General features: G+C 41.3%; 1 protein-coding gene across 1 annotated transcript in view; it reads right to left on the reverse strand.

The window, feature by feature from the left end:
• Nucleotides 1-8,413, reverse strand: part of rdh8a (retinol dehydrogenase 8a) — a 49,829-nt gene extending 41,416 nt beyond the window's left edge. Inside the window, exons 1-2 of the mRNA XM_063035612.1 lie at nucleotides 8,373-8,413; nucleotides 4,973-5,089 (exon numbers count right to left, since the gene is read on the reverse strand). Coding sequence (XP_062891682.1) covers nucleotides 4,973-5,089; nucleotides 8,373-8,409 — 154 coding nt within the window. The 5' untranslated portion in view covers nucleotides 8,410-8,413. The remainder of the gene's footprint in view (nucleotides 1-4,972; nucleotides 5,090-8,372) is intronic.
• Nucleotides 8,414-13,008: the final 4,595 nt, after the last annotated feature.

The following is a 13,008-nucleotide window of genomic DNA, read 5'->3' on the forward strand; positions in this document are numbered from 1 at the left end:
AACCACAGATCATGGTTAAAACTGGGCAGAAGGCCTGCTGCTGTCGCCTCATGATCAGTGACATGGGTTCGAAGCCAGTCTGCTCCCTGTTTGGAGTCTGTATGTTCTCCCTGTGACTGCGTGGGTTTCCTCTGGGTTCCTCCCACATCCCGGGTTGGTAAGGGAATTGACTCATTGAATTGAAGAGCTTTTTCCCATAATGTATGATTGTATGACTCCAGTATGCTTTCTAAGATTGGCAAATACTGAATCTAATGGACTACCTACCCGGATATTTTACAATGCAAGATCGTGGAGCATTTTTGCACCCAACTGTAGGCTTCTGATAAACATTAGAGGCCATGGGAGTGGATGGTCAAAGTCAAAGTAAATTATCAAAGTACATGTTACCATTTTCTTTTCTTGCAGACATTTACAGCAAAACAAAGAAATATAATGGAAATTATGGGAAAATATATGTTAAATAAGAGGGATCTGGCAGAACTTAATGTCTACATTTCAAAGTACTACTTGATTATGTCTTAAATTTCATGCTTTTCATAGTTTTCTAAACTTCAAGCAATTACATTGTAAACTAATGGGAAATATAAGGTTGCAAAAGTTTAATAAATTTCTTTTTATTATTGACCTACATCTTATAGGGAAACCTAAATATCTGCTAAACCTAAAGATGTCTTCCTGAACATGAAGTCTGCAAGAAGAGGTGGGGAGTGGGTGGCAACTTGTATATTGGTGGGACTATAAACAAGCAATGATGGAATAGCAGAGCAGACTCGATGGGCCAAATGGCATAACTCTATGCCTACATCATAAGGCCTTATAAACAAAGACTGACAAACAACCAATGTGCAAATGAAACCAAATGGTGTCAAAAAAAAATAAATAATACCGAGAACTTGAGTCGTTGACTCCATGAAAGTGAATCAGTAGGGAGTGGAATCAGTTTGGAGTTCATCAGCTTTTAGTCACCACTTGCAGCCATAATGCTCTTCCACTGCCATTCCAACCCAGTTTACACTTGGGCCAAAGTTAACCTTTTGAACCCAGGAGCAAGATATTTAGCAACCCTGTTTCCCTGTTTTGTGATGGCTTCCTAGTTCCAAAACACACTGGAGTAAGAACAGAAGTGATTGTAACGGGAAGATCAATCCCAAAACAAAGTTTTAAATAGCAGGACAATGCGTAATACAAGGAGGTAGGAGAGGAAGGATGATTTAATAAATGTAAAATATCTTCAGATTTTACTTATGATTTAGGATTCATAACATTGATCATTAATAAACCAACATTGACAACTTGATCAACATTTATAAATCTGAACATTGATTTCTCCCCCTCCCCTTCTCTCTTTTTTCATTCTCCATTCTGGTTACCCTCTTACCCCTTCTCTTCTCTCTTCCTTCTGGTTCCCTTCCTCCTCTTTCTTCCATGGTAGATTGTCCTCTCCTGTCAGATTCCTTCTTCCTCAGCCCTTTACCTCTTCCGTATATCACCTTCCAGTTTCTTACTTCAACCCACCCAGTTTCACCTCACTGCAACTCACCTTATCACGTGCCAGCTTGTACTCCTTCCCCTCTCCCACCTACTCATTCCAGCTTCTTCACCCTTCCTTTCCAGTCCTGATGAAAGTTCTCAGCCCAAAATGTCAATTGTTTGTTGACGTTCCCTGACATAGATGCTGAGTTCCTCCAGCATTTTGTGTTTGTTGCTTTAGATTTCCAGTATCTGCAGAATCTCTTATGTCTATTGATGTTTAACCGATGTGCCAATTGATTTATAGAACTGTTCATTTCAAAGTCACAGACAATGTCCTGGTATCTCCTGGTTATGGGGGTCGGACAGGAACTGGATACTGAGAGTGGATGATCAGCCATGATCACAGTGAATGGTGGTGCTGGCTCGAAGGGCCGAATAGCCTACTCCTGCACCTATTGTCTATTGTCTATCTCCCAACAACTTGGTCCATGAGGAATCCTGCATAAAGGAGTTAATGCTGGTACTGCAGTGCTCCAGCCTGTTAATCGGAGTTCAGGCACCAGGTGTTCTATAAAGAAACCAATCCTCTTACAATAAGCTGCCCTTGGCTTCAAGCTTAAGGTCTGCTGTACATTGTAGATAAAAATAATTAACAGAACTAAACAGCTGAAGACACATGTTAAAAAGGGAAAAGAATTAGAGACCCCTTAAGAGTTATAGAATCATAACTGACCACTGAATATAGCACAAAATCTGCCAGGTAAAGTTTGCTCTGTAATAAAATCCAATGTCAAAAGGAGGCTGAAATTTCATTTGTCAAATGTATTTATTTACAGGTGACATCAACTTGTATCTCATCTTGCTGGCCAGGTTACTTGTGTACTCCTAGCAAATCAGAGGAGAGTTCTAATTAGTTATATACAGTACTGTATTTCAGATCAAACTGTCTCGGTTATGGAATGGTACCACAGCATCCACTTCAGCCCTGGTGCTTTCTCAGTGACCACTCCTTCCTGGCTACTAGCTTATCTGTCAGAGTTCCCAAGAACACAAAACTACCTCTACCACAGCTGTGTTCTGGAGTAGGTACGCAGAGGGCAGCTAGCTCCCTGTACCTTTGTAAAGGGTAAATGAGAGTAGGGACACAGAGAGCAGCTAGCTCCCTGTACCTTTGTAAAGGGTAAATGAGAGTAGGGACACAGAGAGCAGCTAGCTCCCTGTACCTTTGTAAAGGGTAAATGAGAGTAGGGACACAGAGGGCAGCTAGCTCCCTGTACCTTTGTAAAGAGTTTTCAAATGTGATTGAAAAATAACAGACATGCTTCAGGGAGGACAAAATGTAACTTTAAATTGCAGTACTGATACGAAATCCATTCGTTCAAACACCTCGATAAATTTCTATAATAAAGGCCAAAGTAGTGAGATTTTACACAGTAAAATAATTATCCAGGAGGGTTTAATCAACAATTTACTCAAGGGATTCCAACAAGTCTCTAATTAACAAGATATGACCAAGGCAGTTTCCAACTAACTTGAACTGCCATCGTAAAAACAGTTCAAATTTGAAAATGCTTGCGATACCCCTATAGGTTTATTCAGATGATTGCTCTGTGAAAATTTATACAATTGCTCAGATGCATTAGAATCTTTGTAACACTTTACAATTACAACATAGAAACAAAACAGCATAGTACAGACCTTTCGGCTCATGATGTTGTGCTGACTTTTTACATACTCTTAAGATCAATCCACCCTTCCCTCCTGCATAATTCTCCATCTTTGTAGCACCCACATGCCCAAGAGTTTCTTAAAAGCCCCTCATGCATCTGCCTCTACCATCACCCTTGGTAGGGCATTCCGCCACACTCTGTGTAAAGAAATTACCTCTGAAAATTTCCTTCCCCGTCACTATACTTTCTTCCAATCATCTTAAAATTATGCCCCCTGGTATTAGCTTTTTCCATCCTGGGAAAAAGCCTCTGGCTATCCACTCAATCTCTACCCAGTGACCACCTAATTAGGTAAATTATATACCTGCTTATTAATGCAAATATCTAATTATGTGGCAGCAACTCAATGCATAAAAGCATGCAGACATGGTCAAGTGGTTCAGTTATTGTTCAGAGCAAACAGCGAAGCAAACCCCTTCAGGAAGGGCAATTCGAGGGAACACAAACCAATCCTCGGAGGGGTCAGAAGTGGAGAGAGTGACCAGTTTCAAGTTCCTGTGTGTCAAGATCTCTGAGAGTGTAACCCAGTCCCAACATATTGACGCAGCTGTAAGGAAGGCAAGGCAGCAGCTATATTTCATTTGGAGTTTGAAGAGATTTGGTTTGTCACCTAAAACACTCAAAAACTTCTATAGATGTACCGTTCAGAGCATTCTTACAGGCTGCATCACTGTCTGGTTGTGGGGGGGGGGGGGGTGGGTTGGGATTGTGGTACCACTGCACAGGACCGAAAGAAGCAAAGGAAAGTTGTGAAATTACTCAGCTCCATCTTGGTTTCTAGCCTCCATAGTATCGAAGACATCCTCTAGGAGTGGTGCCTCAGAAAGGCGGCGTCCATCATTAAGGACCCCCACCACCCAAGATATGCCCTCTTCTCACTGTTACCATCAGGTAGGAGGTACAGAAGCCTGAGGGCACACACTCAGCGAATCCAGAACATCATCTTCCTCTCTGCCATCCAATTCCTAAATGGACATTGAACCCATGAGCACTACCTCACTTTTTAAAAAAAGTATATATTATTTGTGTTTTGCACTATTTTTAATCTGACTATTTAATATACACATATTTTTTTCTCTTTCTATATTATCTGTATTGCGTTGAATTGCTGCTGCTGTCAACAAATTTCACGATACATTTCAGTGATAATAAACCTGATTCAGATTCAGATGTAATTCAAGTGACTTTGACGGCGGAATGAATGATTGTTGGTGTCAGACAGGGCGGTTTGAGCATCTCAGAAACTGCTGATCTCCTGGAATTTTCAAGCACAGCGGTCTCTCAAATTTACAGAGAGAATGGTGAGAAAAACAAAAATCATCCAGTGAGTGGCAGCTCTGTGGAAAAAGACGCTTTGTTAATGAAAGAATTGAGCGGAGAATGGCCAGAGGCTCAAGCTGACAGGAAGGCGACATTAATTCCAATAACCACGGGTTACAAGGTGTGGAACAATACATCGTACCTTGAAGTCAAAGGACTACAGCAACAGAAGACCACATATCCTCAGTAGCCACTGGATTAGGTACCTCCTGTAACACTGAGTATAAGCCTATCATCTTGTACACCTCTATCAAATCGCCTCTTGCCCTGCTTTACCATAATTACTTCTGCACTCACATCAGTCTGTGAAAAACATTTATCAATCCAAAAGGAATCTATTAAAATTACATAAAGAATAGTATCTATTTACTTGATGTATTTAACAGTAATAAAGCTACACTATTTGTGCAATGAGTTGTTTTTTTTTTAACTAACAAAATGCCTACCATAAAATTGTTTCCTGGTATCATTTGCAAGTTGGACTGCAAGTGTTAAACCGATCCCGGACGAGCACCCAGTAATCAGCACAACCTTTTGCCCAGCGCTTGCCATGGTCGCTCCAGCTGCGGGGAGAGAGAGAATAACGAGGAGTTCGCAGACTCACACAAAGCTCATCCGTCACATTGCCACGGCGAGCTGGTAATAAACATGCGGGTATTGTGTAATCTACCAGGCTAAGATTTGTGCGGTTTTAACGTTGGCCAATGCTGCTTAATCTTAAACAGAAATTAAAAATAACTTTTAACAACCTCAGAATGTCCCAAAAAAAAATGTCATACTCACTACTTTTGAGGCGTAGTCAAGGTTGTACCGTTATAAACACAACAGTTGATGAACGTTCAGAAAATTTCCATAAAGGTTAATTAGTAAAGACTAGGAATTCTAATCCGGAGGTACTGAGTGAAGATTTTTCCCTCAAGGACTCTGGAACTCCTGTACCATTCTCCAGACGAGTGTCACAGAATCTCTTTCATCTACTATCTGTCTTCAAGTTCTATTCAAGTCATTCCTCCTCACCTAAGTGCCGAACAGGCCGAGTGTGTCAGTGTTATGTGTTGATCCTAATACAGATCAGTTGCTAACCCTATTACACGATACTTATCCCGATTCACATATGCAAAGACTACTTCCACGCTGCAGTTTGTTTGCACCCTGTAAAAGGGAATAAGACGGGAATCATGGAGAGGCTGTGATCAATGTTCCATCTCAGGTGTGCGTGCACACATCTTTTGCTACAAACGCACAAGGGAATTTAAACCGCGCATGAAGGGCTGTCACCCTCTATTTCGCTGGCATTTTGAGTATATTTCATGATTCAACACAATCACATTTCCCTTTCTGGTTGACAACGTGGAGTTTGCGATGATTTGTCTGTAGATTTTAGGATTGGCTTATTCATACTGTTTTATTCAGTGCGCACATATTGTCGTCACTGGACAAAAAAAATTGCACAGCGCGAGATTTTTGCGCACACTGGACATTACAAATTTGAGGGAACGTTGGCATTTATTAAAGAACCAATTAGATTATTCAACCACTGGTGACCACCCAAAGGACCTATTTCAGTCAGGTGACGCTAAATTAATTCACCATCATTCGCATTGATCAAACTATGTTAAGCCTTCGTATTGCCTGTGAGTGGGATGTGTGGAGATTCACACTGTTTAATTGGATCAGTGTTGGCAACAAATAGCCAGTAAATGCATTTGTGTATAGGAGAGTGGCTTGGAAGGTAAAGAGCAGTTGAGTTGTTTGTCTATATGGAGGGACAGAGCCTCAAGGTTCGAGGGAGTAGACTTAGGACGGAGATGAGGAGGAACTGCTTTTCCCGGAGAGTGTTGAATCTGTGGAATTCTCTGCCCAATGAAGCAGTGGAGGCTTCCTCTGTAAATATATTTAAGGCAAGGTTGGACAAATTTTTTGCATAGTAGGGGAATTAGGGGTTATGGGGGGAAAGCAGGTGAGTGGAGATGTGTCCACGGCCGGATCAGCCATGAACTAATTGAATGGCAGAGCAAGCTCGACAGGCCAGATGGCCTACTCCTGCTCCTATTACGTTCTTATGTTAATTTGTAGTGGGAAGTATTGGCACGTGTGAATTGAAATTGTTAGCTTTCCTAATATTTAAAACCAATTTGAAGACCACGGATATCTTCTGAGAAAAGTAAAAGTAATTCTTGGCCCTCTGGGAATCTCATCTGTTAACCTGACAAATATTTTCTCTCAGAACCTTGCTGTTCACAAGTGTGTACATTGATTCAACTTGTGTTCTAATGTTGGAGTAAGATTGTTCATTCCACATCCCAGTGCTGTTTGTGTTATGGAGTTGCCCATCCGTGCACTTTTCACTTTTGATTTGAGTTAATTTGCTTGAAGAGGTCCTCTCCACTGCTCCAGCTCAACCAATCTGAGGACTTGATTTCCCTTGTCCAACCATGGTAATTCACCTCTTGCCCCCTCATTGTGGTTAACTGGAGTTCCAATGATTCACAACTCTAATTTCGTTTCTCCTGCTGAGTCCTGGTCGGAAGTTTAAAACCCAACTTGGATTGTTCAACCACAGCAAACAATCTCTTGGTACCTCTTGTCAATCCAGCAAGATTAAGGCGCAAGTCTTTGGATCCAATTGCTTTGGGTAGTTGGTGATTTCCTTATCTCTGCCCCTTGGCTGAACTGCAATTTTAAGATTTATGCCAACAGATGCAGCAACTGTCACCATAGTGTGATATCAGATAAGCATTTGACAATTTGTTGTAAGTGAATTCTTGGTCCAATACACACTCCTCCGATCTTCTAATTGTCATTCCCTCTTTCCAAACAAGGCAGTAAACTATCAAACTAACCAGGACACTATTCCTCTCCTCTAAATGAGGGCCAGTTGTTATTATGTGCCTAATGAATGGAATGTGATTGGGGAGGGTGGTTTAGTTTCTGGTCCTCTTTCCCTTTGGACCAGATTACATAGTCACCCTTAACCAAACCACCTCAGTGACTTCATTTACGCTGAAGCCCATTTCAATAACTGCTCACGTACCTACAACTACTGCTTGGTTGTAATGAAGTTACATATACTACGAGATACAAGGATGACCTCCACACTACTGTTACCGAACTCCCATACACTAAAGGTGAACTTTTGAACTCCCATTCTACCATAGCATCACCCTTGCACTTTATTTACCAGAACTGCACATTCTCTGTAACTACACTACATTCAACATTTTCTCAGTTTACTACCTCAATGCATGTATGGAACAGCACTTGTTCTCTGCAGATGGTAGAAAACCATTGGAATTGGGAGCTGAACCTGATCATACTGGGACGGAAGCTGTTCCTGTGTCTGGTAGTATGTATAACTTTCAGATGCTAGCTGATGAAAACAAATATCCAGCCCAAGTGATTCCTTCCCAACAGCTGACAAGTACTTGGACAACTGGGTATCCAAGTCAGCTTGCTAGCTTATCTGCCAAAGCAAAGGCATTCTCACCTGTCCTGTCCTGAAAACTGTGATACAAGGTGCTAGCTCTTCATCTGCGGGTGTCACAAGAGGCAAGTCTTCCTCTGGAGTTATTGCAAGATACTCAGCCTCTAACCTGCTCACATTCTGTTCAGTAAATCCAGGCAACTTCGTAGCCAATCACGGCGCCACGATGTTTTGGGTAGCAGACTGAGCGGAAGGTGGGAGGAAGCAAGAGAGGAAACCCACAGGGTTACAGACAGTGGCAGGAAATGAACCCCAGTCGCTGGTGCTGTAAAATGCTATGCTAACCACTATGCCACCAGAATGAAAAGGTTAACCTTTCAATCAGGATCTGGAAGATTGTGGAAGAGTAGTATCAAAATCACCTTGATTTGTTTCTTTCTTAACTTGAGTGACGGTCATCCCTTTGAGCAATGAGACATTGAGATTTCTTGTCCTATCTCGATGTACTGTTGTAACGAATTCATCTGTATGAACTGTATGCAAGGCAAGTTTTTCATATTAAACCTTGGCACGTGAGAATAATAAACCAATTTAAATTACTTTTCATTTTGGTCAAGTGGCACTTTGATAAACCCTTGGATCTGTTTAAGATTAGTTTTATTTACCACAAGTACATCGAAATATGCAGTGAAATGCATCGTTCACATCAAATCGGTGAGCATTGTGCTGGGCAGTCCACAAGCGCCAACATAGCATGCCCACAGCTCACCAACCCTAACAATATGACTTTTTTGTGATGTGGGAAGAAACTGGAGCACCTGGAGGAAACCCACAGTCACTAGATGAACATATAAACTCCTAACAGACAAGTGGCGGGAATTGAATCGTGATCTTACAGCTGGAACTATAAAGTGTTGCACTAATCACTCTGCTACTGTGCTGCCCTTTTAAATGCCTTATTTAAGAGATCAATAATCAACATTTTAAACCACACCTCAACTCTCATCGTGCCTGTTGAACCACTGTTTATCACTGCAGTGATCCAAGCTGAGAACCAAGTTTCTCTATCTATTCAAAATCATTGTGGATCATTCCAGGGAAATTAGTATATGCATTTTGAAAATGAACTCTTCTTTCAGGAATATGCCCACAGGAAACATTTTTATTTGACAATGAGCATAAATCACGTACAAACAAAAGACATTTTACAAAACACAGGATTTCAGAGGGCAACCGTTTCCTATTTTGTGCATCATGTGGAACATTAACACAGGAGATTCTGTAGATGCTGTAAATCCAAATTAACACAAGCATGAGAGAGAGAGAGAGATTTTGGATTTGTTTTCATAAAAATATTTGCAAAGTGGAAAAGCAGAGTGAATGTATTATCGGAGTATTCATAAATATGTTGTACTGGCTATCGTGTGTCTTTCATAAGTTAATTTGTACTATGTGAATTTTAGCTACAAGAACTGCACGTAACAAATTTTTTATCTTTGGTGATATTAGAACAGAGCATCCAATATTGTCCACTTTGAAGGTCAATGTCACAGATTAAATGTTCAACATGGATTGCTCTAAATATTGGACTCATGATTTGCTTCACAAGGACCTCTATGCCTATCAAGGACTAAGCCTAAATATACAAGTGCAACAGCACCAGGAAATGCTAGAATTAAAGAAAGCTTGTCTGAGGGGATAAATTTTAGGAAGCAATGAGAAGACACTTTAAAAAGGCACTCAACAACAGTAAAACCAAAGAGCTGATTGTGGACTTCAGAAAGGGTAAAATGAGGGAACACAAACCAATCCTCAGAGGGATCAGAAGTGGAGACAGTGAGCAATTTCAAGACCTTGAGTGTCACCATCTCTGATGATCCAACCTGCTCCCAACATATCGATGCAGCTATAAAGAAGTCAAGACAGCAGCTATTTTTCATTAGGAGTTTGAGGAGATTTGGTTTGTCACCTAAAACACTTGAAAACTTCCACAGGTGTACCATGGAGACCACCTTGTCTGGCTGCACCACTGTCTGGTATTGAGGTGGGGGGGGGGGTGCTACTGCACAGAATCAAAGTAAGCTGCAGAGAGTTATAAAATTGGTCAGCCCTAACAGGGGCACTAGCCTCCGCAGTATCCAAAACATCTTCCAGCAGCAGTACCTCAGAAAGGCAGAGTCCATCATTAAGGACCCCCACCATGTAGAACATGCCCTTTTCTCACTGTTACCATCAGATAGGAGGTACAGAAGCCTGAAGGCACACACACACAACGATTCAGGAACAGCTTCTTCCCCTCTGCCAGTTTCTAAATGGACAATGAACTCATGAACACTATCTCACTACTTTTTTTAAATTTCTTTTTACACAACTTATTTTAACTATTTAATATACATATTACTTACTGTAATTGTTTTTTTCCTATATTTATCATGTATTGCATGGTACTGCTGCCACAAAGTTAACAAATTTCATGCCATATACAGGCGATATTAAACCTGATTCTAAATTATTTGATAGACAATTATATAATGCTAATTTCACCTTCTTTGCTTTCCCTTCTTCAAAAGACGATGCCTCAGAAAAGCGGCATCCATCATTAAGGTTCTCCATCACCCAATATATGCTCCCTCTTATTTCTACCAAAGAGGTGGTACAGGAGCCTGAAGATGCACAATCAATATTTTAGGAGCAGCTTCTACCCCTCAGATTTCTGAATGAACAATGAACCAACCCCTGAACACACTCCTTTAGACTGTGCATTTAATTTTTAGTATACGTTTCTTATTGTAAGATACAACTTTTCTTGTATTGCATTATACTGCTGTTGCAAAAAAAAACAAATCTGACGACATACATCAGTGATATTAAACCTGATTGAATCCCAACCGCTCCCTCTTTTGGACAACTGAATCAGTGCAGTGCCCACAGGTTTAAATGTCATCATGAACAAACATTGCTGCCCAAGCTTGGTCAAGAACAGTGCTCCTCATAACTGCAATGGAATCTGGGGCCACTGAAACAGAAGGCTAAAATGCTGTTTTTAAATTCAGCACAGACTTTAAGATAGGTTCAAGTTTAACTAGCAGATTCTTAGAACAGCTTGTACTGGAGCCTACCAGAGAGAACACAATTCTAGATTTAGTGTTGTGCAATGAACCGGTAAAGGAGCCATTAGGAGGTAGTGACCATAATATGATGTTTTAATCTACAATTTGAGAGGGAGAAGGAAAACTCGGAAGTGTCAGTATTACAGCTGAACAAAGGGAACTATGGTGCTATGAGGGAGGAGCTGGCCAAAGTTCAATGGAACAATGCCCTAGCAGGGATGACAGTGGAACAGCAATGGCAAGTGTTTCTGGGAATAATGTAGAAGGTGCAGGATCAGTTCGTTCCAAAGAGGAAGAAAGATCCTAAGGGGAGGAAGGGGAGGTCGTGGCTGACAAGGGAAGTAATAGACAGCATAAAAATAAAAGAGAAGTATAACATAGCAAAGACGAGTGGGAAGCCGGAAGATTGGGAAACTTTTAAAGAGCAACAGAAGGTAACTAAAAAGGCAATACGCAGAGAAAAAATGAGGTACGAAGGTAAACTAGCCAAGAATATAAAGGAGGATAGTAAAAGCTTCTTTAGGTATGTGAAAAGGAAAAAAATAGTTAAGACCAAAATTCAGCCCTTGAAGACAGAAGCAGGTGAATTTATTAGGGGGAACAAGGAAATGGCAGACGAGTTGAACAGGTACTTCTGATCTGTCTTCACTAGGGAAGACACAAACAATCTCCCAGATGTAGTAGTGGCCAAAGGACCTAGGGTAATGGATGAATTGAAGGAAATTTATATTAGGCAGGAAGTGGTGTTGGACAGGCTGTTGGGTCTGAAGGCTGATAAGTCCCCGGGACCTGATAGTCTGCATCCCAGGGTACTTAAGGAGGTGGCTTTTAGAAATCGTGGATGCATTGGTAATCATTTTCCAATGTTCTATAGATTCAGGATCAGTTCCTGTGGATTGGAGGGTGGCTAATGTTGTCCCTCTCTTCAAGAAGGGAGGAAGAGAGAAAACAGGGAATTATAGACTGGTTAGCCTGACGTCGGTGGTGGGAAAGATGTTGGAGTCAATTATAAAAGATGAAATTATGACACATCTGGATAGTAGTAACAGGATCGGTCCGAGTCAGCATGGATTTACGAAGGGGAAGTTGTGCTTGACTAATATTCTGGAATTTTTTTGAGGATGTAACGATGAAAATGGACAAGGGAGAGCCAGTAGATGTAGTGTACCTGGACTTTCAGAAAGCCTTTGATAAAGTCCCACATAAGAGATTAATGGGCAAAATTAGGGCACATGGTATTGGGGGCAGAGTACTGACATGGATTGAAAATTGGCTGGCTGACAGAAAACAAAGAGTATTTCGAAATGGCAGGAGGTGACCAGTGGGGTACCGCAGGGTTCAGTGCTGGGACTGCAGCTGTTTACAATATATATATTAATGATTTAGATGAGGGAATTAAAAGTAACATTAACAAATTTGCAGATGACACGAAGCTGGGTGGCAGTGTGAAATGTGAGGACGATGTTATGAGAATGCAGGGTGACTTGGACAGGCTGGGTGAGTGGGTGGATGCATGGCAGATGCAGTTTAATGTGGATAAATGTGAGGTTATCCACTTTGGTGATAAGAACGGGAAGGCAGATTATCTAAATGGAGTCAAGTTAGGAAAAGGGGAAGCACAACGAGATCTAGGTGTTCTTGTACATCAGTCACTGAAAGCAAGTATGCAAGTACAGCAGGCAGTGAAAAAAGCTAATGGCATGCTGGCCTTCATAACAAGGGGAATTGAGTATAAGAGCAAAGAGGTCCTTCTGCAGCTGTACAGGGCCCTGGTGAGACCACACCTGGAGTACTATGTGCAGTTTTGGTCTCCAAATTTGAGGAAGGACATTCTTGCTATTGAGGGAGTGCAGCGTAGGTTCACAAGGTTAATTCCCAGGATGGCGGGACTGTCATATGTCAAAAGATTGGAGCGACTGGGCTTGTATACTCTGGAATTTAGAAGGCT

Source organism: Mobula hypostoma, chromosome 29, assembly GCF_963921235.1.
Source record: "Mobula hypostoma chromosome 29, sMobHyp1.1, whole genome shotgun sequence".
Lineage (NCBI taxonomy): Eukaryota > Metazoa > Chordata > Chondrichthyes > Myliobatiformes > Myliobatidae > Mobula > Mobula hypostoma.